General features: G+C 35.8%; 1 protein-coding gene and 1 long non-coding RNA gene across 8 annotated transcripts in view; both read right to left on the bottom strand.

Annotated features, from left to right (window-relative positions):
• Positions 1 to 21,240, bottom strand: part of sec31a (SEC31 homolog A, COPII coat complex component) — a 36,313-nt gene extending 15,073 nt beyond the window's left edge. For all 7 annotated transcript variants that reach the window (XM_059357649.1, XM_059357650.1, XM_059357651.1 and 4 more), the window contains exons 1-18: positions 20,784 to 21,240; positions 18,880 to 18,959; positions 17,883 to 18,006; positions 16,920 to 17,118; positions 14,692 to 14,787; positions 13,539 to 13,679; positions 12,789 to 12,931; positions 11,527 to 11,626; positions 10,353 to 10,514; positions 8,993 to 9,145; positions 7,714 to 7,950; positions 7,538 to 7,612; positions 6,783 to 6,824; positions 4,355 to 4,951; positions 2,780 to 2,966; positions 1,261 to 1,439; positions 1,044 to 1,170; positions 807 to 952 (exon numbers count right to left, since the gene is read on the bottom strand). In XM_059357649.1, coding sequence (XP_059213632.1) covers positions 807 to 952; positions 1,044 to 1,170; positions 1,261 to 1,439; positions 2,780 to 2,966; positions 4,355 to 4,951; positions 6,783 to 6,824; positions 7,538 to 7,612; positions 7,714 to 7,950; positions 8,993 to 9,145; positions 10,353 to 10,514; positions 11,527 to 11,626; positions 12,789 to 12,931; positions 13,539 to 13,679; positions 14,692 to 14,787; positions 16,920 to 17,118; positions 17,883 to 18,006; positions 18,880 to 18,958 — 2,787 coding nt within the window. In that variant the 5' untranslated portion in view covers position 18,959; positions 20,784 to 21,240. The remainder of the gene's footprint in view (positions 1 to 806; positions 953 to 1,043; positions 1,171 to 1,260; positions 1,440 to 2,779; positions 2,967 to 4,354; positions 4,952 to 6,782; positions 6,825 to 7,537; positions 7,613 to 7,713; positions 7,951 to 8,992; positions 9,146 to 10,352; positions 10,515 to 11,526; positions 11,627 to 12,788; positions 12,932 to 13,538; positions 13,680 to 14,691; positions 14,788 to 16,919; positions 17,119 to 17,882; positions 18,007 to 18,879; positions 18,960 to 20,783) is intronic.
• A 1,053-nt stretch (positions 21,241 to 22,293) lies between these two features.
• LOC131992838 (uncharacterized) lies at positions 22,294 to 23,835 on the bottom strand. Its single transcript, XR_009396255.1, has 3 exons — positions 23,663 to 23,835; positions 22,622 to 22,659; positions 22,294 to 22,421 (listed from the first exon to the last, which is right to left on the bottom strand). It is a non-coding gene; the product is annotated as an uncharacterized LOC131992838 (long non-coding RNA).
• Between the last annotated feature and the right edge of the window lie 2,577 nt (positions 23,836 to 26,412).

The following is a 26,412-nucleotide window of genomic DNA, read 5'->3' as shown; positions in this document are numbered from 1 at the left end:
AGTAATCTGCTGTTTCATATCAGTCTTTTCCTAGTCTTGGTTTGGATCATATGTGTATCAAACATGTTTGATATTATCTTAAGTCACAGTGACGTAACACAAACAACCAATAGATGAGCGGTTCCAGACCGGCCAGTAAAAACACTTCGACAGGAAAAAGTTACATCATAATAATGTTACTAAGCTCAGTCCTAAATACAGATATAGTGATGTAATATATTTAGATTTTTGAGGGCGCTGTTTCTTATTAAAGAGAACAGTAAGGAGACCCAGTAAAAATGTATAAATAAATGTATACATAAATAAGTAATAAATAATCGATAATGAATGTATGATTAACTAAATGAGAGTTGAAAGAGCTGATAAATATAACTATTCAATTAAACAAATTATAATTAAATAGAGCATAAATGTATATCCTATAGCATATTCAATTCATACCTGCACTATATTTATACTCTGTGTTCATATGTAAATACCCTGCACTTTACTACTCTGCACTTCTGGTTAGATGCTAAACTACATTTCGTTGTCCTAGTACTTGTACTCTGTTCAATGACAATAAAGTTGAATCTAATCTAATCTAATCTAATATCATGAATTCATTTCTAAATTTTCCTTTCCTTTATTCTTCCTTATATCTATTTTTACTGTAAAATAGTCAACTTTTCATGTCAGAAAAACAGAAACCCTTTTTCAGCTTTGTGAGGGGCATTTTGTGGCGTTAACGCTTGGAGGCCAAAAACACTCAACATATATTCATCAGGTGGACAGAGATGCTGCCCCCAATAAAATCAGTTTTTCACCTGGAGAGAGAGAGGACAGTGTCCGTCCTGTGCCCTGGTCCAGCAAGACACAAGTTTCTCCACATTTCCAGCACAAATGTAACACAGACAGGCTTGAGCTTGCAGTTGTGCGTCCTCTGCCGTCTCCAGTCTGTCCCCGAGAAGATCTAACAAACAAGACGCGCTCAGTTAGAAGAGGACGGATTCACACCTGAGGAGCTTCATAAGAGGAAAGACTGCATGTGTCCTTGAACTCACCACAGAGGGAGGAGAACTCGTCGGGCTGAGCGTAGGTCATGACAGCAGCCAGAGCCTCCTTCCAGTTCTGCAGGTCACACGTCTTCAGGACGTCGTGCCAGTCTTTCATCACGACTGCACTGATCAGCTGGAGGACCAAAAAAAAACACACACAAGTTGTAAAACAAACTCTCACTTCCTAAAAATTCTCTGAATAAAATATCCCTTTTTCTGCTACCTTGGTTATCTTGCTGTGTGTCTTTGTGAAATACTTCCTCTGGGTTTTCTCTAAGAGCTCGGCTCCTCCGGCGATGGCCAGGATGATGCTGTCGGCCATCCGGTTATCATGGAGGCAGAGCTCCACCGCGCCTTCAAAGTCTCCAGTCAGCAGGGCCTGAGTGATCAGCCCATCCACATCTAGAGGGAGGACAGATAGTCACAATTAAGGCCCCGTTTACATGAGGACGGTCTGAACAGAAGACGCAAAAGAGGCGTCACGTCTTCACTTTTTATTCCTCCTTTAGACCAGTAGTTCTCAACCTTTTTGAGTCGCGACCCCCAATTTAACATGCATGTTGTCCGTGACCCCCACTCACTGAACACAATCTCACACGCACAGTTCAGATCACCCAAAAAAAGGAAACACAATGACCAAAAAAAGACTCAGAATGACCAGAAAAGACACAAAATGACCAAGAAGACACAAAATGACCAAAAAAGACACAAAATGACAAAAAAAGACTCAAAATGACAAAAAAAGACACAAAATGACCAAAAAAAGACACAAAATGACCAAAAAAAGACACAAAATTACCCAAAAAAGACACAAAATGACCCAAAAAAAGAAACAAAATGACCAAAAAAAAGACACAAAATGACACAAAAAAGAAACAAAATGACCAAAAAAATACATTAAATGACCAAAAAGACTAAAACACATGAACACTTAAACACAGTGGAGACAGAGCTGACTTCCAAAATGATTTGGCGACCCCCAGAAATCATCTCGCGACCCCAATTGGGGTCCCGACCCCAAGGTTGAGAATAGCTGGTTTAGACGAGCGTTTTCAGGAGGAAAATCTGCTGCATACGGTGACGCAAAAGTGTGTGAAATGTGATTGTATGCAGCCAGGCGGCATCACTTAAAGCCATAAGAGCATCTTTGGGCATGTGGAAGTTTTCACGCCACACATTTTCATCAGCTACTCCTTCCACAAAGTTCTCCTCCATCACTAGATCTCCCAGGTCTCGTTCACAGCCGTCTGGCTCCTCCCACCAATCGCTGCATCCAGAATGTGATGGAGGTAATTCCAGATCCTTCTCTGTTCACTAATACTATCTGTACATATCCTGGACATTTGGTGGAAAGACTCCTGTAAGTTTATTAGAGCTGCCAGAGCAGCTTGAAGGTCCCACCATGGAAATAATCCCACGTTTCTTTATTTCCTGTCCTGGAGCATGTATGTGACGTAAACACATACGTGACGTGAGCAGATCAGATCAGAGTTTTGTGTCTTGTCAGTGTAGACGACACGCTACGGAGGAGAGGATTACACTTTTACACTTTGGAGGGTGGTTTCAGATTTTTGCGTTTTTAAGCCCCCAAAACGCCGTCACCGTCTAAACGAAAGGCACTTCACATAAAATATTTTGTAGTTTTTACCCGCAATCGTCCTCGTGTAAACGGAGCCTAAACAACAAACTATTTTTTTAATCTAGTTTTTTTCCTCTCTGGGTGATTGGTTGAGAGTTGTTACCTTGACTGATGCTGAGACTAACTCCTTCTGTTTGGGCGGGGGCAGGAGACGGGGCCGGGGCCGGGGAAGGGGCCGGAGCCGGAGCCAGTGCTGGAACTGGAGCTAAAGCCTCAGTCAGCTCCTCAACTGGAGGCGAGATCTCTGGAGGACTGGGCTCCTCCTCCTCCTCTGCTGGCGCTACAGTCTCCTGAAACACCAGAGAAACATCCTGTCAGCTCTAAAGTTGACTCTTCTCCCCTTTGTGTTGCAGCACACATATATATTGTGGGTTTGACAGGTGTCGTCTTAAAAAAATTTTTTTTAAATAAATTACACAGTTCACTTAGCATGGCTAACACCAGACTAATCACAAATGAGCCAGAATGTGTAAAAAAGACATACGAAAATAATATTTTGAGAAAAAAGTTTACGAGATTAAAGTGGCAAATCTACGAGAAAAAAATGTGCAGATTTATAGTGGTGAATCTGGGAGAAAAAAGTTTATTTTTTCCTACTTTTTTCTCGTAAATCTGCGACTTTTTTAGCACAGATTTGCCACTTTAAATCTCTTAAGTCTGCAGTGTTTTTTCTTGTAGATTTGCCACTTTAATCTAGTAAATTTGCAACTTTTTTCTCGAAATATTACCTGAAGTTACCAAATATAGTTCTTTGCCTGATAAAGGGTTAATAATTGTGTTACTCCTCTCAGCTCCTAGTTTTAACTGTTATTTGATTATAAATCTAATGCTGCAGGGTTGATCCTACTTACGTGTGGACATCAAATTAAACCAACAAGGCATCTGATCTTTGATTAACCTCGGTCTTAAAGGTCACTGTGGCAGTTACCAGAAATATGTCAAGCAAGTAGCTGCTTGTGGAACCGGTCTGTGCTTCCCCACACAGAAAAGAACTAATCAACCTTAAATTATTATAAAAAATCAGCCATGTGTGTTCACTGTACTTAATGTTTGCAGGGCCTTTAACCAAGGTTATAATAGTTTTGGATTTTTCATTAGTTTTAGTTTTAATTTCGTTGTGAATTTTTGTTTTCAAATTCAGTTCGTTTTAGTTCGTTTTTAGAGTGAGTTTTCTAGTTTTAGTTTAGTTTTTATTAGTTTTAGTGTTAGTTTTAGTTTTTTTGTAATGGGCTATACGTTGGGTGCCAGATTCAAAGAGGTCATAATAAATGTTTCCTTTATTTCCTTTGGTTTATCATCTCAGCCCCAATAAGGTTATTAACTCTTACAGTTCTGGGTGTTTTGTATTTTGGTTCTAGTGTAAACATCCCAGTCTCAGTAAACATATTCACCATGTGTTGCATGTTCAAATAGAAACGCTGAATTATGAATGAAAAAAGTTGACAAAAACGAAAACTAAGGACATTTTCACTCTAATTTTAGTTAGTTTTGTAACCACAAAATACAGTTTCAGTTAGTTATCGTTTTTTTAAAAACTCTAGTTTTTATTTTTATTTCAGTTAACAAAAATGTATTTTCAATTCTAGTTTTTGTTGTTTCGTCAGTTTTCGTTAACTATAATAACCTTGCCTTTAACAGGTGAAACACAAGTGTGCAGTGTGCAGTGATGAAGGTGTACCTCCTCCTCCTCCTCCAAGGGGATCTCCTCTTCCTCTGCTTCCTCCTCTAGGAGAACCTGGTCCATGTTTTCTTCTGGTTCGCTGGCCGGAGCGTCCTCTGGATCTGCTGCTGCTGCTGCTGGCGCTTCAGTCTCTTCCGGGTCAGGAACAGAGTCCAGTTCCAGCGTGGCTGCTGGTTCAAGATTTCCTGCAGCGATCATATTGAACGCTTCCTCTGGAGTGTCAGCAGGCGGCGCGGCGGCTGCAGCGATCATGTCGAATGCGTCCTCAGGAGGCGGCACGGCGGCTGCAGCAATCATGTCGAACGCCGCCACGGGAGAGTCGGCGAGCGGCACGGCTGCAGCGGCGATCATGTCGAATGCTTCCTCAGCAGGCGGTGCGGCGGCTGCAGAAAGCATGTCGAACGCTGCTTCAGGAGTGTCAGCAGGCTGTGCTGCTGCTGCAGCAGCGATCAGGTCGAACGCGTCCTCAGCAGGCGGCGCGGCGGCGGCAGCGATCATGTCGAACGCTGCCTCGGGAGTGTCAGCAGGTGGCGGCACAAGGCTGAGGTCCGGTAAAGGATGGAGGCTCGCTGGAGCAGGAGCGGGCACTTCCACCTGAGTTTCAAGGGAAGATTTGGGTTCAAACAGAAGAGATTGTTAGTTTAAAAAACTGCAAAATAACACAGATACCATTAGCCACCCCCATCATACAACCATTATTTTTTTAATTTAACCTTTATTTAACCAGGGAATATCCCATTGAGATTAGGAACCTCTTTTTCTTTAAGGGAGCCCTGGCCAAGAGGCAGCAAACACTAAATACAGTTACATATTTACAGAACATACAGACTTTAACCCATTGAAGCCTGGAAAGCGTTTACGTCGTTTTGTAGTATTTGTATAAGCTCTCAAATACTTTTTGAATTTCATTTCTATCTGCTACAGAGGCTGAAAAGTCTATTATTTAGTAGGAAGCGTTGACACTTCTGTCGAATTTCCAGAAAAACTTCAGGTTTTAGGGGCTTATTTTAAAATCTCCCAGAGGTTTTACAGGCGTTTTAGGCGTCAATGGGTAAACACGTCATGAGAAACTAGTGCATGTTGTGGAATTGGCCTCAATAACTCTTAGTTTGGATTTAAAAGTGCTCAAAGAAACAAATTCAGTTAATTTCCATTCTTTCTGGAGCATATTCCAGCATAAGGTGCAGAGTAAACAAATGCCCTTTTACCAACTCTGTAGAGCAGAAGGGACAGAAAGCAACAACTGATCTGGTGAACGAAGAGAATAAGATCCAGCATTTCTCACAGTAATTAAGCTGCAAATGTACAAAGGCAGCAGCCCCAATATTGCCTTATAAATGAAAGTATACCAATGATCGATTGTGATTGGTTTAAAGAAATTCTATTGAGCCATGGCATTAAGCAGAATGATAAAGGATGCAACAGGATGGTTCTCCGTTCTGCATGCAAGACTAGTGCCTTGCATGCAGACATGCTGTGGTTCAGATACGTTAGAATATTAATTTAACCCCAGCTGCAGTGAATGCGCCAAAACAGCGACAATGTTACATGCATTGTTGTGGACAAATGCAGCTACTTTCGCTTGCATTCACTTTATCTGCAAAGATGTCAGCTGCTTGGCATTTTCTGTGTGAGCAGGACGGCCAAAATAACCCACCAGTCCTGTAGCTTTCTGTTGGGAGTGCTGTCAAATCATTTTGCTCAGTGAAACATGACGCAGGCTGCTGTATTTTCCAATAAAAGGCATGTGTTTTTGAGGTGGATGCCATGAAAAAAGTGCTTTTTAGTGGCTTCAGAGTGGCAGAGTGACAGACAAAGCGTGACGCAGAATAAATAGTTTTTCCCTGTGTTTGTAAAAATCAAAAGTCTGTGCAGAGCTTCCTCTAAGCTGTCTGAAAAAGGGAAGTAGTATTTTTAGCACAGAGACAAAGCTTCATCTTGATGTGTCCTTGCAACTCTTTTATTGCCAAATGTAAGACAGAGACTCCAGCCCAGAACTGAGGCGCTAATTACTACCAATAGCCATTGTTCAGTTTCTCTGTTTCTCTGCAGGGATCCTTTCCATAACAGACACTTAAAATTACAATCTGAGCCTGTCATTGGCAAAAACAAACACTTTAAAGTGGATGTATTTAGCACTTTGATCTAAATACTGGAGCAATTTCATGAAAATGTCACAAAAAACATGGGAAAAGAGGGTCCGGGCTAAAAAAATACTCAAATTTCCCTTTAATTATTGAGCTTTAGGAGGTGCAGGGACATGCTTTTTTAACCATAACACAGTGCCGGACAGGCTGTTTATCAATCTTCGGACTCTAAATTCATCGGACAGAATGTCTTCTCATCCTGCTAAGGGTATTAACCAAATTTTCAAACTGTTCCTATAAAAAAGCACCATAGAAGTAACTTCTCAACACAAACTTACCTGTGGAGGATCAGCAGGCTTTTCCTCCAGTGCTGCAGAAATCTGACAACAAAAATGATGCACATATATTACCATATGCACTTAATGGCACTTTCAAAAACTATGCAACAGAATATATGTATACACTACTGGTCAAAAGTTTTAGAACACACCAACTTTTCCAGAATTTTATTGAAAATGATGCAGTTTAATGTCTCAGTGTACTCTGAAATTAATGCACATTTGCAACATTTAAAATTCTTTATTGAGCATGATAGTGTTTTGAAAGTAAAAAAAAGATTCAAAATCACATTTTATGTGGGTTGGACTAAAAAAAGACACAAAATGACTAAAAAAAAGACACAAAAAGACACAAAATGACTAAAAAAAAGACACAAAATGACCAAAAAAAGACACAAAAAGACACTAAATGACTAGAAAAAGACACAAAATGACCTACAAAGACATGAAAAGAATTAAAAAAGTTGTTAACCCATTTCTTGTTCCCTGAAAAAGGCCTACTTGTATAATTCTGAAATGTACATTATTTTTCAGTTTTGGTTAAGCTTACCTTTTTTTATTTACCTCTGGCAGTTCACCACTTACCTTTGGACCCTTTCAAGCTGTTCATTTGACTTGAACTGCTTGAATTTCAATAAAAAACTGGAAAAGTTGGTGTGTTCTAAAACTTTTGACCAGTAGTGTATATATATATATATATCTATATATATATATAGTTTTCATTGTCATACAGTAGCACAGAAGCTAAATCTCACCTTTAAGGCTAGCTCTTCTTTGTTATACCCCAGAAGTTCCAGGTATTTGCTGCGGATGTCGCTTTCAAAATTAGCCTGAAAACACAAAAAAGTCGTCACACAAAAAAATATCAGAATGACAGCATTATTTCACACAACATTTTTCCAGATGAAAATATTCTTTCTGGCTTTCATACCTTGAGAAAAGACCAAAGAGTCTTTTCAAACTCATTTTCAGCTCCATCGATCTTTTCCTGGCAGAAACCCACGAAGCTGCCTGCGCTCAGAGTGGCCTGCAGCTGCTCGGAGCGCTTCAATAACGCCGTTTCTGTGACAACCTGGCTGATGTGGACAACATGTGACTGTGCAGCGGGCTGCTGAGGCTGCTGCAGGTTCAGCTTTGTGTTCTCCAAAGAAACCAGCTTCCCACCAAACTACAGAGGGAACCAGAGCCAGAAGGAACGTTTTAGACCAGGGGTGTCAAACTCAAATACACAATGGGCCAAAATGTAAAACTTGAATAAAATCGCGGGCCAACATTGAACAAATAAACCTTTTAATATATACCAAACATGTTTTGCTTTAACATTAAATATGGAACCAGCAACGCTTATAAACATACAATATATAACTAAATAGTGCAGACATGCAAAATCAAAATTCAAATAAAAAACACATCAATGTCATTAATTTATTAAATAAAAAATAAATCGTATGCCTCTTTTCTATTTGCATCCTTCTGATTTAAATATCAAAATAAACTTTTTCAACAGGTTAATAAATTCTGCCTTTCTTTTCTCCATTTTTGGGAAGGGGTAGCTGGGAGACAGCTCTAGCTTGAGGTTGCTATGACGACTGTCACAGAGGAGCGTTTCTGGGTCCTGCAGCAGGGCATTGTGGGATTTGTAGTATTAGCGGTAAATGCGCCGTATAATACCGGCAGGTCAGCTTTTATAGATTGTTTTTAGAGAATTTCAGAAACTTTCTTTATATTAATTAATTTCTGAAACTCAATTTAAAGGGCAATTTTGAGAATTGATTCAATATCAGTGCGCTTTTTTTTCTTTTTTTTTTACAAGTCAGAAATCCTCACTATAATGAATGTGTCTGTCTGTATAACTGGATAAAATTGTAAACTTCACAATTTGTTAATTTGTTGTATAAGTTGCTTATAAAATAAAAATAATCATGGCATACTTTTACTTCCACAGAAACCACAAAGATAAGAGAAAAAAAACCCTAAATAAATAAATAAATACATAAACCAAAACAACAACAATAAAATATTTAAATAAATTAATTTTACTCATATCTTATACAATAATAAGATAATAATTTGGTATTGCCTCGCGGGCCAAATAAAATTACACTGCGGGCCAAATTTGGCCCGCGGGCCAGAGTTTGACACCCGTTTTAGACAGTGAAGCAACAAAAATCAATCTTCAGTGTCGTGCGGAGTAAAGAAAAGGGACTCACGGCAAAAGAGGCTCCGACGGGTCTGCGGATCCACTTGGGCGGCTTCTTTAAGGGGTTAACTGTAGCTGGAGGGGCAGCAGTCTGGGGCAGCTGCAGCGGGGGCAAAGTTTGTCCCGTACCAAAAGGATCCATGTTCCCAAAGGAGTTGCTAATCTGTAACACAGAGTCATAATTCACAAAATGTCCCAAGGACATTGGGAAAGCTCAAAACTAGAAATGAACTGGTGGTGAACGATTGTAAATTGCAAATTTAATGGTCAACTTCTGAAGCAGCAGCAGCCAAGAGCTAAAACAGGGTTGAAAAAGGCTAAGGCAAGGCAAATATATTGGTATTGCAGCATTCAAACACAAGGTCATCAAAGTGCTTCACAGAGGCATGACAATACATGAAACATACAGACATTAAAGTCACTGGAAGCTGCATTAAAAGTAGAATTTAAATATTTATTAAGAGAGTAAGTATTCAGAGAGCTAGCAGAGAGCTGCTTGGTTTTGGGAACACTGATTAAACGTGTCCCAGATGATCTAGGGCAGTGGTGTCAAACTCAAATACACAATGGGCCAAAATTTTAAACTTGGACAAAGTCGCGAGCCAACATTGATATTTATTGAAAAAATTGACCTGAACAAGTTCAAACGAAATGGAACAAGCAAAGCTTGATATAACTTAATATTGCAAACATGCAAAATCGAATATCAAATAAAACAAACAAAAACATCAATGGCATTCATTTCTTAAATAAAATTTAAATAAAAATCATATGTCCCTTTATTTTATATGCGGCCTTCTTTAAATTTAAATTTAACGGTAATCTTTTTCCACAGGCTAAAAATAAATGTAAGAATAAAATAACAATAATAAACCAAATGACTAATAATAATATCCTTCAATGAATGTGCAGCCATTCAAGCCTTGGACTAGCAAGAAAAAGTGCATAAAGACAACTTTAATTGTTGCTCAGTTTGCTCCACACTGATCTACTGTGTTCAAGCCAAAACACCAGCAGAGCATTCTGGGATTTGTAGTATTATATTTTGGTATTTCCTCGCGGGCCAAATATAATTATACTGCAGGCCAAATTTGGCCCACGGGCCAGAGTTTGACACCCCTGATCTATGGGGTCTGAATGCTTCATAACCAATAAGTCACTCTGTGACACATCTGGGTCTGAGAACAGTAAACAAGTCTTAAAACAGTCGGTAAAGCTGCTGTTTGTTAAACATCATATTAGCTAAAGTTGTTGCTGACAAAGTAAACAAACCTGCACGGAAACACAACAGGAGATAGATTAAACATTTCATATCCGCAGCACACACACACACACACAAACGTTTTTATCTGGAGAGATCTTTATCTCACCTGGTCGGCGTGTCTCTTGCTCTGCGCCTGGTTGGTTCCTCCCATGATGGAGTAGATGTCGATGTGTCCGTCAAAGCTAGCAGCCGACAGCACTGCAGGGTTCCTGGGACACCACTGGATGTCAAAGCACCACTGGCTGCTGGTCGGCAGCTCATACAACACCTGAAGACCCAAGAACATCATTAACTCACATGGTAGGGCGATATGGCCCTAAAAGAATATCACCATATTTTAGGCTATTTTTGCGATAACAGCCGACCTCTCCAGGTCAGAGCTGCTCAGTCTGTTGAGCACTTTAAAACATTATTAAAAACCTTTTTATTCTCCTTGGCGTTCAGTCCCAGCGAGGCAAGAATCCTTGGCTTTCTTTTACTTTTTTACCCTTTTATTTGTCTTTTTTTTTATCTCTAACTCTGTTTTGGATTGAGCTTTTATTACTATTTTATTCTATTTTATTTTATTGTTTTACTGTTTTTAGTATTTATTGTTTTTATTTATACCTATTTGTGTATGATTTTATTCTATTTTAATAACTGCACAGCACTTTGGTCAACTGAGGTTGTTTTTAAATGTGCTCTATAAATAAACTTTGACTTGACTTGACGATATTCTTGACGATATCAGGAAATACTTAAAAATATATAGAAAACATAATTTTCTTTTTAGTCTGTATAAATAATTTAAAATCTAAAATGTAGTTTGAAGTGCAAATCTCAACAGTTGCCAAATACAAAAAAATTTACTCTTGACTCTTGAGTATGAGCAAATAATAAAAATAACCATTTAGGGGTTCCGGGGACATATTTTAATGACATTTTGTAAAGGAGAATAAAGGTTCTTGTATGTTTTATTTAAGGCATCTTATTTTGACAGTCTTCTTGTAAATTCTGTGGTGGATTCTCTTAACACACTGTGCTCTTATTTTGAAAGCTACAGGAAGTAAGTAGGTTTTTGGGATTAAAACAACTTTAACCACTACATCAAGAAGTAGAAACGTTGCCAATATCAAGATATGCATTTTTTTTTTTTAACCATAAAAAAAATATACCGATATTATCGTGAATGATACGATATGGCACACCCCTATTACATCAGTATTGGCATTTTCTTTTTGTTTATTGGTTGTGGCTGGATAATAACTTGTAAGTAAATAACATGCATGGTAAACATTTACCTCTGCCGTGTTTGGATTCCAGCACAGAATCCTGTTGTCCTTCCCGCAGCTCAGGAGCAGCTCGGGATCAGCTAGACTCCAGGCGATGGACAGGATGCCCCTAATCATAAATTTTTATTATTAGTAGTATTAAAACACAAGGGAAGGGAACTCAGTTGGTGCACAAAAGATATTCCCCTTTATTTTCCCTGAAACCAAATTCAGCAGGTGAATAGAATAGAACTTTATTGTCATTGTACAAGACAACAAAATTTTGTTTGGAGCAGTCCTCCTCCAGTGGCACAGTAAAAAAATATTGATATTTATATCAATATAGAAAAATACTTACAACAAAATCACAACATTATCAACGCTGTATAAATAAAATGTACACTACCGGTCAAAAGTTTTAGAACACCCCAATTTTTCCAGTTTTTTAATGAAATTCAAGCAGTTCAAGTCAAATGAACAGCTTGAAAGGGTCCAAAGGTAAGTGGTGAACTGCCAGAGGTAAATAAAAAAAGGTAAGCTTAACCAAAACTGGAAAATAATGTACATTTCAGAATTATACAAGTAGGCCTTTTTCAGGGAACAAGAAATGGGTTAACAACTTAACTCTATGGAGTCTTGGGCTATTTTGTCCATTTTTGAATTATTTTCATGTCTTTGTAAGTCATTTTGTGTCTTTTTGTGTCTTTTTTAGTCATTTTGTGTCTTTTTTAAGTCATTTTGTGTCTTTTGGTGTCTTTTTTTGTCATTTTGTGTCTTTTTTTAAGTCATTTTGTGTCTTTTTTTGGTCATTTTGTGTCTTTTTTAAGTCATTTTGTGTCTTTTGGTGTCTTTTTTTTTGTCATTTTCTGTCTTTTTTTGGTCATTTTGTGTCTTTTTTAAGTCATTTTGTTTCTTTTGGTGTCTTTTTTTTTTTTCATTTTGTGTCTTTTTTGGTCATTTTGTGTCTTTTTTTAATCATTTTGTGTCTTTGTTTTAGTCCTTTAGTCCAACATAAAATGTGATTTTGAATCTTTTTTTTACTTTCAAAACACTATCATGCTCAATAAAGAATTTTAAATGTTGCAAATGTGCATTAATTTCAGAGTACACTGAGACATTAAACTGCATAATTTTCAATCAAATTCTGGAAATGTTGGTGTGTTCTAAAACTTTTGACCAGTAGTGTATATCTAAGTAACAGTGTTTTAAAAAGTCCAAGTCCTTAAGTGCAATAGTGCAATAGTGCAATCATGTGTGTATGAGATGAGATTAGTATTAGTAGGTGAGTTTACCGTGTGTGATTCTCAAAAATTTTGAGCGGAGAGGTAGCAAAACGTAAGTCCCACATCTGGATGACTGGCATCCGGTCGTCCTCCGAGGCCAGAACCAGCTGAGTCGCCACTTCTGGGTTCCACGCCAACCCGGAACAATGCATCTAAAATGAGACAAATGCACACAAAAGTTAAGTAGATTTTATCTTATTTTTATTTAATTTAATTTAATTTAATTTAATTTAATTTAATTTTATTAAATTTTATTAAATTTTTATTTAATTTAATTTAATTTAATTTAATTTAATTTAATTTAATTTAATTTAATTTAATTATTTTATTTTATCTTATCTTATTTTATTTCTTTTTCTCTGCTATATCTGTAGCCGGATGATTCTTCCTTTTAAATGTTCTCTAATGAAATGATAAATTATAAGTGTAAACAGCTGATATTGACACTATAGACATCTGAATTAATGATTTTTACAGTATAACATTTGTCGGGTAAATATGAACGTAGAATATTTTTTTTTAACAGTATTGCATGTATGTATTAATTGAGTTTGTTATTGTTTTTCTTGTATGTACTGTTTTTGTTTATGTTGTTTGTATGTCATGTTCTATGTCTTTTTAGGGACCCCAGGAAGACTAGCAGCCGCCAAGGTGTCAGCTAATGGGGATCCATTCAATAAACAATAAACAATAAATAAACAATGGCTAAAAGGATTTAGATTCTTGGGTCTTGGACTTTCTCCAGAAGGAACCACGTACTCTGTTGCTGTGGTCGCTAACTTTAATGATGAGGTCATTTTTGCGCAGGTCCCACACGGAGGCTCTGCCGCTCGGGCTGGCGGACGCCAGGATGTGTTGGACCTGTCGGTTCCACGCCACACAGCTGATGTCCTCCAGAGGCTGGAAAACAAAACAGGAGCTTCTCGTCAATACACATTTATTTATACAGTCCTTCAAATTGTTCCAAGCATTATTTACATGCATGAGATGATACAGATGATATCAAAAACTGATCAATGTTCCTTAAACCTTAAACCTTAAAGCTTGTTTTCTTATGACATAGAGGTTAGGAATCAAGCTTGTAACTGGAGAGTCGCCGGTTCGAATCCCGGTACTGACAGGTCTAGGACTGAAGTGCCCTTGAGCAAGGCACCTAACCCCCCTGCACAGCTCCCTGGGCGCAGTAATGTGCTGCCCACTGCTCCTTGCATGGTGTGTTCACTTGTGTGTAAAAAAAGGATAAAGGGTTGAATTTCCCCATTGTGGGATTAATAAAGTATTCATCTTCTTCTAAATAAAACCCTCACCAGAAATACATCATAGTTCATCATTCAACTTTGTGACGGTCCTTGAAAAAATGATGTGTGATAAACGCTTTTGAAAGTAAAATAGTGATATTTAATTTAAGTCACTGTATTCTTCATGTTTTATTAAAAATGCTGCCAAAATTAAATCGCGTGAACTAACCACAGCCTGTAAAAAATCTTTTAATTCTGAAAAGTGAAGCCACAAATTACTCCACTGAGACCAACGGTCATGTGACAAAAATGCTGTGAAACATGGACGGGGCTGCAGGCTTGTTACACAGAGCCGAGGAGAGAGGACAGGACAGGTTGTCAAAATGTCAAGAGTTCAATATGTACAGCATGGAGCTCTCATTTAACATGTTTTTCACCATAGAGGTGCAGGACTGAAATATTTTATTTATATTTAATATATTACTGTGTAAAACAAGGCCACAGTGAGTAGAATGTGACCGGAGCAATAAAACATGCTGAAACGGTTTTGGAAGAAAAACTTCACATTTTGACAGTGAAAAGATGCAGTAACTATATTTTATTTAATCCTTGATATTTACAAATTGTACCAGAAAAGAAGTGACATTTTGTTAATACAGTAAAAAGAAAAATACCTGAGTTTTAGGTCCTGGTGTCATTGGAGAGCCAAAGTTATTCATGTCCCAGATGTAGATTTCAGACTCATTCCCACCTGATGCAACCAGGTTCGTCTGCAGCAGAGAAGACCCAAAACAAAATATGTCACTGCATGTTTGTTTTTTTCTAATTCTTTATTTTTGGGCAACAGTTTAATGTAACAAAAATACATCAATGCCCGGTCAATTATATGTCCACAATTGTTGAACTTTGTACATTTTGGGAGAGATAAAATGTAGACAGAAAGGGGACAGAAAAATAAAATGAAAGTACAGGATCATTCATTCAGGGTCATTTAAAAGGTTGTAAAGGCTTTTTATAATTAATCCACTTGGTCCAGAATTTAAAGAACACATTTTTCTGAAGATGAAGAGAGAATGTAATCTTCTTTTTCCGATAACACGAATTAAATTTACTATATTGTCTATCCACTCCTGCATAAAAAAGCCTTTAACAATATTTAAACCATATTTACACGAGGATTTACATCTGTCGATATGTAATTTTTATTTATTTATTTTTTCTCTGTGTCTGTGAGCCGAGTTGTAGTGTAGTATAGCCCAGTGTGGGTTCTTTTTATTTTATTTTATTTTTATATATTTTATTTTATTTGTTTGATTGTTCTTTGTGTTTGTTTTTCACTGTGTGCTGTGAAAATCAATAAACATATTGTTTAAAAAAAAAAAAAAAAAAAGCCTTTAACATGGAAAACATTACAGCAAGATTACAGTTGAAAATTGATAGATTTAATAAATAATGGTTGCCGTTAATATGGGGGATTCCTGAGCCCTAGACACTTTGTTTTTTTTTATATATTATTATTCCCATTTTTTTTTAAATCGTATTATTATAATTATTAATATTTTGTGTGTTTTTTAATGTTTTTATTTATTTTGTCTTCATCATTGTTTTTCTATGTGTATACTTATTTACATACAATGTATTTATTTGTCTAATGTTCAAAAGGATTATGATAGGAACATAAATATAAACAAATGTATTATTATTATTATTACTATTATCTATAAATCTACGCACGACACATTGCTATGTTATTAATATTATGACTACTATTATTATTATTATTATTATTATTATATATACTGTTGCTGAATTACTATTATTATTACTATATACTGTAATATACTACTATTATTATTATACCGGCCTTATTTATTATTATTATTACTATTATTATATATTTATATATTATATATGATATTATTTTATTTATTTTTATTTTATTTTATATTGTTACTATTTATTATTCATATTATATTATATATTATATACTGTACTATTATTACAATTATATACCGTCTAGTCACTATAGCATTGTTGCCATCATATCATCAGTATAGTTATAATTACCATCATCTTCCTAGCAACTGATCTTCTTTTTTTAACTTCTTAAGTGTCCTTGTTCTATTCTGTGTTTTTTTCTATTGTTGTTTTTATTTATGCTACCTCAGTATTTTATCATATTGTATTTTATTGTACTTGAATATCGGACTGCTGTGACAACCGAATTTCCCTTCGGGGAAAGTAATCAATCAATCAATCAATCAATCAATCAATCAATCAATCTATCTATCTATCTATCTATCTATCTATCTATCTATCTATCTATCTATCTATCTATCTATCTATCTATCTATCTATCTATCTATCTATCTATCTATCTATCTATCTATCTATCTATCTATCTATCTATCTATCTATCTATCTATCTATCTATCTATCTATCTATCTATCTATCTATCTATCTATCTATCTATCTATCTATCTATCTATCTATCTATCTATCTATCTATCTATCTATCTATCTATCTATCTATCTATCTATCTATCTATCTATCTATCTATCTATCTATCTATCTATCTATCTATCTATCTATCTATCTATCTATCTATCTATCTATCTATCTATCTATCTATCTATCTATCTATCTATCTATCTATCTATCTATCTATCTATCTATCTATCTATCTATCTATCTATCTATCTATCTATCTATCTATCTATCTATCTATCTATCTATCTATCTATCTATCTATCTATCTATCTATCTATCTATCTATCATAAGCATCTCCACCATGTAACCTCTTAAATGTCATTATACTTTCGTGTTAAATAAATAAAAAGTAAATAAATAAATGCACATGATATTGGATTAACTGAGACTGGAGTTAAAAGGATCCTACCTGGAACGGGTTGACGTCGAGGGCTCTGACCGGCCCCGTGTGTTTGTCGCTCTCAGCAAAGATCACGTCCGTCTCTCCCGCCATGATCTTTGCAGGGTCGTACAGGATGACGTTACCATTCTCGCCTCCTGCAACCAGGACCCCGGTTGGGTGACCCTGACTGTCCATTCCATAGGGACCCCAGACCAGTTTGTGGTATCTGTGGAAGGAAGGAGAATGTGGTGAACAGCTCTACTTAAAGGTGGGGAAGGTAAGTGAATAATATGTGTGTAATCAGAAGTAGGGCTGCAACGATTCGTCGAAGTTGTCGACAAAAATCGATAATAGAAATAGTCGACAATGAATTCCATTGTCGACTATTGTCGCCAGACGTGTTTCTCCAACAGAGTGAGGCATCTCACTTCATTACAATCTCTGCCGAGCGCATTTTTTCGCTTTAAAAGAGAGCTTTAACGTTATGTCTGACGAACGTATTTTAGATTAAATGCATGCAGTCTGAGGAAGAGAGCCAGCATGGAGCCTTTCTGCAGAAGAAGCAGATGTGCAGCAGCAACAGGCTCCTCACTGAGTCAGTACTGGTGCTGGTCTGTGATACGAGGTTCCAACAGGTGAGCCCAGTTCAACCCAGACTACATCCAGAACCCAGAACCAGTTCCACCCACTTGATGGAGCAGAAATACAGTTTTATAAAACACATTTTCCTGCCCAGAAAAAATGGACAGAGGTTTATTAATTTTTTGTATGAATCAGCAGCTGAATTGTTGAATAAAAGATGCATTTTTCATTTAAGTACCCATCTTTCTTGTGTTTATTATCATTTGCCACATATTTAAAGCAACTTCGTGCTAAATTTAAGAAAAAATTAATAATTATCCGATTAGTCGACTAATCGTTTCAATAGTCGGTGACTAGTCGACTATTAAAATAGTCGTTAGTTGCAGCCCTAGTCAGAAGTTTCAGTACCTGTGAGAGGAGGAGAAGCTGCCACATGACTTCATGTCCAGAGACGGCTCAGTCAAGTCCAGCTCGAAAAACTCCAAAGAGGCATTGGTGCTGAATGAGGCATCCAGCTGCTGGGCTGAAGTTCCTGCAGAAAGAGACACGATGTTGCCTCATCTCTTATTTTACTTCTAAAATGTACACGTTAATGTGCAAAATAAACTTAAAAATACTTCCAAACTGTATGGTACTGTAAATCAGTAGTTCTCAACCTTTTTGGGCTGAAAAACTACACACAGCTGAGTAGCATATCCTCTGAGCACTCTGGAGATGAGTCTCCATAGTCTAATTCAGTAGTTCTCAACCTTTTTGAGTCGCGACCCCCAATTTAACATGCATGTTGTCCGCAACCCCCGCTCACTGAATACAAACTCACACACAGATTCAGATCACTCAAAAAAGAAACAAAATGACCAAAAAAGGCAACAAAATGACCAAAAAGACAAAAATTGACTACAAAATGGTCAAAAAAGACACAACATGACCAAAAAAGACACAAAATGACCAGAAAAGACACAACATGACCAAAAAAGACACAAAATGACCAGAAAAGACACAAAATGACCAAAAAAGACACAAAATTACCAAAAAAAGAAACAAAATGACAAAAAAAAAGAAATAAAATGACCAATAAAGTCACAAATTGACCACAAAATGATAAAAAAAGACACAAAAAATCATTAAAAATGACCAAAAAGACTAAAACACATTAACACATGAACACTTTAACACAGTGGAGACAGAGCTGACTTCCAAAATGATTTGGCGACCCCCAGAAATCATCTTGCGACCCCAATTGGGGTCCCGACCCCAAGGTTGAGAATAGCTGCTGTAAATGATACAGCATCGTTATCCGTTATTTTCATTTGCCAGTGGACCAAAAAAGGGCAAACAAGCAAAGTGCATGCTCAGTTTAAGGGGCTGTATGAATGAAATGATATAATATACTGCATGCTCATACCTGTTGCCAGGTAGATGGGGTGGTGCTGTGCAGGGCTCCAGCTCTGGATGGCTGTGCGGTTGATCTCTTTAAGTTTCATCCTGGAAAAATAAGTGCACACGTTGAAGGAACATGTGGTAAATCATACAAAATATACAAATGCATGTCCTCATTAACAATAAAAGCATTATTAGTTGCAGTTTTTGTTCCTACTGTCCATACTGGCTTTGAAAAGATCCTTTTGTAATGTGATACCAAAGCACCGTATATATGCATTTATATTTAGACTTTTTTCATTTGTGTTCCCTTGTTGGCAGGATAGCAACATGCAACAACAAAGCACATAACTAGACAGTATGGACAGCAAGAACAATTATGCATGCACAAACACATGTAAATATAAATTGCTAGTTTAATAGATACATATAGCTTAAATGTATGCAGTTTAATATAAAAGCTCAGCATTAAATCCTTCCTTCATGAAGGATAGAATGACAAGTTATGTTGAATAATAAGTGTGTGCTGAAACAGTTTAAAGCAGTTGTTTTTACGCTCATTTTGCATGCTTTAGTTTGCAATGTTGTTGAATTGCAGGAGGAGCATTTGTGTGATTTAGTCTACCCTCACTGATTTAAATGGGGTGGACATGATAATAGAAACACATCCTTAAAAAAATGACAGTAGAGTTGAATCGAAACCTCTCAAAACAGTTTAAAACTGAACATCATGATTATTGCAGGGCTTTATTAGTTAAAGCCAGGTGTACCTAATAAACTGGCAACTGAGTTAAATGATTGTGTTAAGATAAAAATGTTAACTCGTGCTTTAAAGCTATGAAGAGGGACACACTAGTCAATGCACATTGTAATTATGTTACCTTAACACGTAATTCAAGTTTCGTTGTCATTTTTATGTAGTGCATTCCCACCATTCAGCCCTGCTACTGTATATTATTAAATACAGTAGTCAGACAGTTACACACAAAAGGCCCACTCTGGCTGACACTAATTAACCCTATAAAGCCTGAACCATTAAATAATTGCCAGAATTTATTTTTTTTTAAACTTGAGTGTTTATTGAACCTGCTGACAGATAATTTAAAAAAAAAATCCAAAAACAATAGGGATATATGATTCTAATTTGTATCATATTTGATACATCAGTTCTTTTTGTGCAATTTGTTGCTCACAGTTTGTCTTTCTTGAACTAACAAAAACATTTTTAACCTTTTAAGGCTTTACTTTCTTTTAACATTTTCCTCAAACATGCAAAATATTTTTTTCCATATAACACAACATCATACATCTGCTGATATGAAGTTTTCACGCAGCAATGATTGATCCACCAGTGGATCACCTGCATATAATTTTTGCTATATTTTGTATTTTTGTGCAATTTGTTGCTCAGTTGTTGTTTTTTTTCAACACATGTCAGGTTTTTCAGGAAAGAAATATCACACTGATGATGTATAGGTCTCAAAAACTTGTGTATCAAATATGATACACTTGGCTTTATAGGGTTAACTCTTGTCCACTTCATTGTAAAGCAGTATTGCAGAAATTACATTACAAATGATATTTAGCTCTCGGGAAACTAGAGCACCAGTCCTTTTTCCCCAATCAAAGGTTAAAAATCAGGGAAAAAGTACAAGCTAGCAACATGCTAACAGCTGATGGAGCCGTTAAAAGACACACAGCTCTGCCCACAAGGAGCCTCAGGAGTGGGGGAAATTAAAGCCATAACACAGTAGACTTGCTGCAGTTTGTTGTCACTTTTTGTACAAGGAACACTAGAACATGGAACAACATGTCCTACAGCCACAAGGGGATAGTAGGTGGTGTAGCCTGCTAGCTGCAACCTGCAGAACACAACAGAGGGAAGACAGTTACACGCACACATCTTATTACTTCACTAAAGCGGCTTACCTTCCCTTTTTGGTTCCCTCTTACATGAACATAAACCAGGTGACCAGCCCTATAACACTCCTCCGCCCGTACAGCTTCCACTTTGGGTTGTGCTTCGGGATTAAAGGCAATAAAAACAGAAGAAGAGGCTACCGGGTCCCGGCTACCGACTCAAGACAGATTTCCACGTCCCCACTGGTCTCCATCAACGTGGCACTAAGCTACCGCCTCCTCCTGCCACGAAGAAGAAGAAGAAGAACTTCCGGGGAACGTCTGCGCCGCTACCTGCTAATGCTACTGATGCTAGCTATAGTTCAATAATAACACATCTAATAAACATTTAACAGTCTAGGAATCACTCCCCACTTATCTAAGATAGTTATATATTACACTGTTACCCCTGCTAGCATGCTAACTCTGCTGGTTAGTTTATTATTGTCTACAACTCAGCTATATTTACGCTGCTAGCCGTGCTAGCATGCTAACTCTGCTAGCATGCTAACTCTGCTAGCCGTGCTAGCATGCTAACTCTGCTAGCATGCTAACTCTGCTAGCCGTGCTAGCATGCTAACTCTGCTGGTTAGTTTATCATTGTCCACAACTCAGCTATATTTACGCTGCTAGCCGTGCTAGCATGCTAACTCTGCTAGCCGTGCTAGCATGCTAACTCGGCTGGTTAGTTTATTGTCTACAACTCCGCTATATTTACGCTGCTAGCCGTGCTAGCATGCTATCTATAGATTACACCAGACATGTTTAAATGTCTATGGTCACTCAAACTAGTATACTAACAATGCTAGCTATAGTTAAATAAAATAAATCTACTTCTAAACATTTAACGGTCTAAACACTACTTCCCTGCCAACTATGCTAGTTATACATTGCCCAACCAACGCTACTAGCATGCTAACCATGCTAGCAATAAGCTACACTGCTACCCCTGCTAGCATGCTAAGTGTTAGCAACATTTAGCGGGTTAACATTAAAACCTAAAAGCCAACTATATTTTTCCATGGAATAGTTTCCGGGTTTTTTTTTTTTTAAGTTTGTCTGATTTAAGGACTTCTACAACATAGACTTCCACTGTGAAATGTAGTTGCAACCCTCCACACACCTAGAAAATGTAAACCATGTTTATTTAGAATACAATTCAAAACAATATAAGTAGCAATATAGGAAAACTGCATTGTTTAAATGTTGATTTAACCATGTAAATTTAATTGCAAGTTAATTTGGCTTCAGACATGTCTTATACAAAACAATTTAGCTTGGATATAAATACGTTTTAATAGTAGTTCACCCTTGCTATTTATTCCAAGCATAAATGTCCCTTGCAAGACTTCCCTTAAAAAAAAAAAAAAAAAACATTTCCTGCATAAGGAAAATATCAAGATTGTTGTAGAAAACAGACAAGACAATGTGTGTTTATCAAAATGTATACTTTATTTCAATGTCTACATACATAAATAACATACTTCTCATTCATTCCTCCATCACAGACACAAAAAAAGTTTTTAGTCGACACAGCTTGAACAAAAAAAAGGACTTAAACACAACAATGAATAACTTAAAATAAAGACAAACCACTCAAGTGCTTTGGTGATGTGTAATGGTGTCAAGAAATCCCCTGAACTGAATGTTCACTTCACCAGGTCGACCCTGAAAGAACAAAGTTGTTTTTAGAAAATTTCACACTAAAAAAGAACAAGCTCTTTACATGAAAAATTCATGCCAAAAACCCTCAGTTAAAATTCATGAATAATCTTTCCCAGACATATGAATGGGTCAGATGGGTAGTGATTGATATAATCATTGGGATGGCTGTTCACTTCATTACGTAACATAATTGCAATACTTACTTGTATGTCAGCTCCACAATGCTCTATTCTCCATGCATCTGCAAAAACAAGATTTAGATCAGAAATGTGATTTGCAGGGAAATATGTTAGAACATTATTGTATAAAAAAGTATTAGGATTGTTGGATGCATGTCGAATTGAGGAGTTGCTGCTATAACTTTAGAAAATGCTTGAGTTCTGTTCTTTTGACTCGTTAATCTTAAAAAGTGGGTTCACGTTAAATAACTACTTGATTGATTGATTGATTGATTGTCTTTATTTCGAGCATGCAAGCAAAAAAAAAAAAAACAAGTTTAAATATTAATAGATTAATAAACAAAACAAAAAAAGCAAAAAAATTGAAAAAAAAAAAAAACAGGCTCTGCAAGCTCGAAAGGGGGTAGGAAGTTGTAAAAAAAAAAAAAAACGTATCTAGTCCTAGTCAAGTCAAGGTTTATTTATAGAGCACATTTAAAAACAACCTCAGTTGACCAAAGTGCTGTACAGTTATTAAAATAGAATAAATCATACACAAATAGGTATAAATAAAAACAATGAAAACAATAAAATACTAAAAACAGTAAAAACAATATAAAAAATATATATATATATAAAATAAAATATATATATATATATATATATTATATATAAAATAAAATAGAATAAAATAGTAATAAAAACTCAATCCAAAACAGTGTTAGAGATAAAAAGACAAATAAAAGGGTAAAAAAGTAAAAAAAGAAAGCCATGGATTCTTGCCTAGCTGGGACTGAACGCCAAGGAGAATAAATAGGTTTTTAATAATGTTCTACCCCTTAACGGGTCAGTATATACATACATATATGGCTAATCGATATAGTCACATACAAATATTATAAATAATTATATATATACACACATATACTTGTTTGGTAAGAGTTTGGTGTGGCGCCAGAACTGAACCACGTGCTCTAGAGGCGGTGGGTTTACTTTATACAGCATAAACGGACCCATTATGTTTTCTACAATAATGTATCATGAAATAAATACATTAACAGTGGATATTATTTGCAGTTTACTTACCCAAATGCAGAACTGGGACGTCCACGTGCACAGATGCAACTTCGGCTCGTGTAGCTAAACGAAACCTCGTTTAAAATATAAGAGCGAACTAACGAGTTGTTTATACTATATTTTTTCTAATAAGCAAGTTTAAATAAACACGTATAAGTTGAATATAACTGCTCCTGTCTAAAAAAAAAAAAAAAAAAAAAACAGGCAGAAGACATGCAGCGTGCCTCTGCTCCGCGTCTGAGAGTCAATCTGAACCTAATCGGCTTCCGTCTGTAAATGTGTCTGACAAAGTCTCGCGAGAGTTGGCAGCAAAGACAGAGGCCTTATCGAAAATTTAATTTTCTCCTGATTTGTCCGTCAAAATGTTCAGAACACAAAGTGCTCGTGCAAAACGGGTCTATTGTTTACTTTTGTAACTCAGGAACAAAAGCTCAGTGGTGGAAAAAGTATTCAGATCTTTTACTTAAGTAAAAGTACTAATACCACCCTGGTAAATTACTCCACTACAAGTAAAAGTTCTGCATCCAAATCTTACTGAAGTAAAAGTAGAAAAGTATCAGCATCAAAATCTACTTAAAGTATGAAAAGTAAAAGTACTCGGGTTATGCAGAATGGACCCACTATGATTGTTTTATATATTCTAAATATATTATTACATTATTTGTATTGGTGTTTTAATGTATGCAGTGTTTTAATTTTGTAAAGATTGGGCTCATTTAATTACTTAATATACTGTTAAAAGACTTAATTAAAAAAACGTTTAATCACTTTACATTGACCATATATATTATGTTAAATCTCCACCTGAAAAGTAACTAAAGATGGCAACTAAATCATAGAGTAAAAAGTACAATATTTGCCTAAAAATGTAGTGGAGTAGAAGTAAAAAGTTACATAAAATGGAAATATTCAAGTAAAGTACAAGTACCTCAAAATTGTACTTAAGTGCAGTACTTGAGTAAATGTACTTAGTTACATTCCACCACTGCAAAAGATTCGGTCATAATCTGGATTGAAGCCAACCAGGGGGAGTATAAAACCTTTCCTCTAATCTATAAAGAGCAGTGGTGGCAGAAGTAATATAATACCTTTACTTAAGTAAAAGTATTAATACCACACTACAGAATTAGTCCACTACAAATAAAATCCTGTACTCAAAACTAACTTAAGTAATAGTACATCAAAAGTAAAAGTACTCTTTATGCAGAAAGGCCCTGCTCAGATTGTTTTATATATTCTATATATATTAATATTATTATTATTATTATTAATTGTGCATTTATCTTCTAAATCTATAAATAAATAAATTCTAAAAAGACACAAATTGGCCAAAAATAGATGTAAAAATTACCAAAAAAGGACACAAAATTATGGAAATGGACACAAATTGGACTGGTCTAAAGAGCTGGTTCTGGTCTACAGAGCTGGTTCTGTGGTTGGAGCCAGGTTGGAGCCACTGGAGGAGGTGGTGGAGAGATGACCTGTCAACATGTTGGAGGCCATCTTTAAATACCAGATCATCTGATACACAAAACCTTCATGGAGCAAAACAACACCATCAGTGGACGGCTCCTATCTCTCTGCTGCAGGACGGAGAGATTCAAAAGTCACATCTCAAAACACCTGTTTAGACGAGCCTATCCCTAATATATTCATCATTTTTAAATTACAATTTTTCTCTGTACTGTTTCAGCGTTGTTTATTATTACTGTCATTGTTGTTTTTATTACCATTATTGCTTTTCTTTGTGTCAGAATGTCTGTTTATTTTTCTTATTGTCATTAACGCTAATATATTTGGGACATTCTAATCATGTTTATTTTTATTATTATTATTTCTTATTGATTTTATGGTGTGCGCACAATACATTTGAGTTTCTGGATGTGTTTGAGTTCATGGATGTTCTTGTGCTGTATGTATTATAAAACCCAATAAAAAAAAAAAAATATTCACATATATTGTTGTTTTTATTGTTCTAATTTGTAATTGTTTCATTGTTGTTTATTATTACTGCCATTGCTGTTTTATTATTGTTTTGTTTTTAATTGTTTATTGTAAGGTGACCTTGAGAGTCCTGAAAGGCGCCTATAAATAAAATGCATTATTATTATTATTATTATCATTATTATGAAGTGTTTGTTAATACAGCATGATTTTAAGTTAAATGATGTTCCCATTTAGAGTCAAATAGATGATAAAACAGGCTTTTGTTTTTACTAAATGCCAGGGGAATTTTTTTTTTATCTCAGTGATTAGCAACAACTTTGATTTTGATGCATTAATATTTTTTGTGCAGAGTTGGATAAGAAAAAAAATCCTTTGAAAACTGCTTTTTTTTTTTTTAGCATTTTTCAAAGGATTTTTTAATATACATTTATATTATTTTCCACTTTCATTTAGTCTATTTGTTTTTTTAAATCAGCATCAGTCTGAATCAAAAAACAAATATTCACCAATTTATACTCTATTTATATGATATAAATACTATGTTATATATTCTATGTTAAGATTAAGAACAATTATCATTATTATTATTATTATTATTAAAAGATCCTCCTCTATTATTATTATTATTATTATTATTATTATTATCATTCTCTCCTACAGCCATCAGGCTGTCTCATTCTAACAGAGATTCTACCAGACTAACCGAATTTCCCCTTGAGGATGAATAAAGTAATTTTGATTGATTTTATCTAAATATCTGTAGGTTCGTAACAATAAATGAAGAATAAATAAATAATAGATAATGAAGTTAA

The sequence above is a fragment of the Centropristis striata genome, chromosome 19 (genome assembly GCF_030273125.1).
Source record: "Centropristis striata isolate RG_2023a ecotype Rhode Island chromosome 19, C.striata_1.0, whole genome shotgun sequence".
NCBI lineage: Eukaryota > Metazoa > Chordata > Actinopteri > Perciformes > Serranidae > Centropristis > Centropristis striata.
Note: the sequence above shows the minus strand (reverse complement) of the source record. Positions and strands in the feature narration are given on the sequence as shown.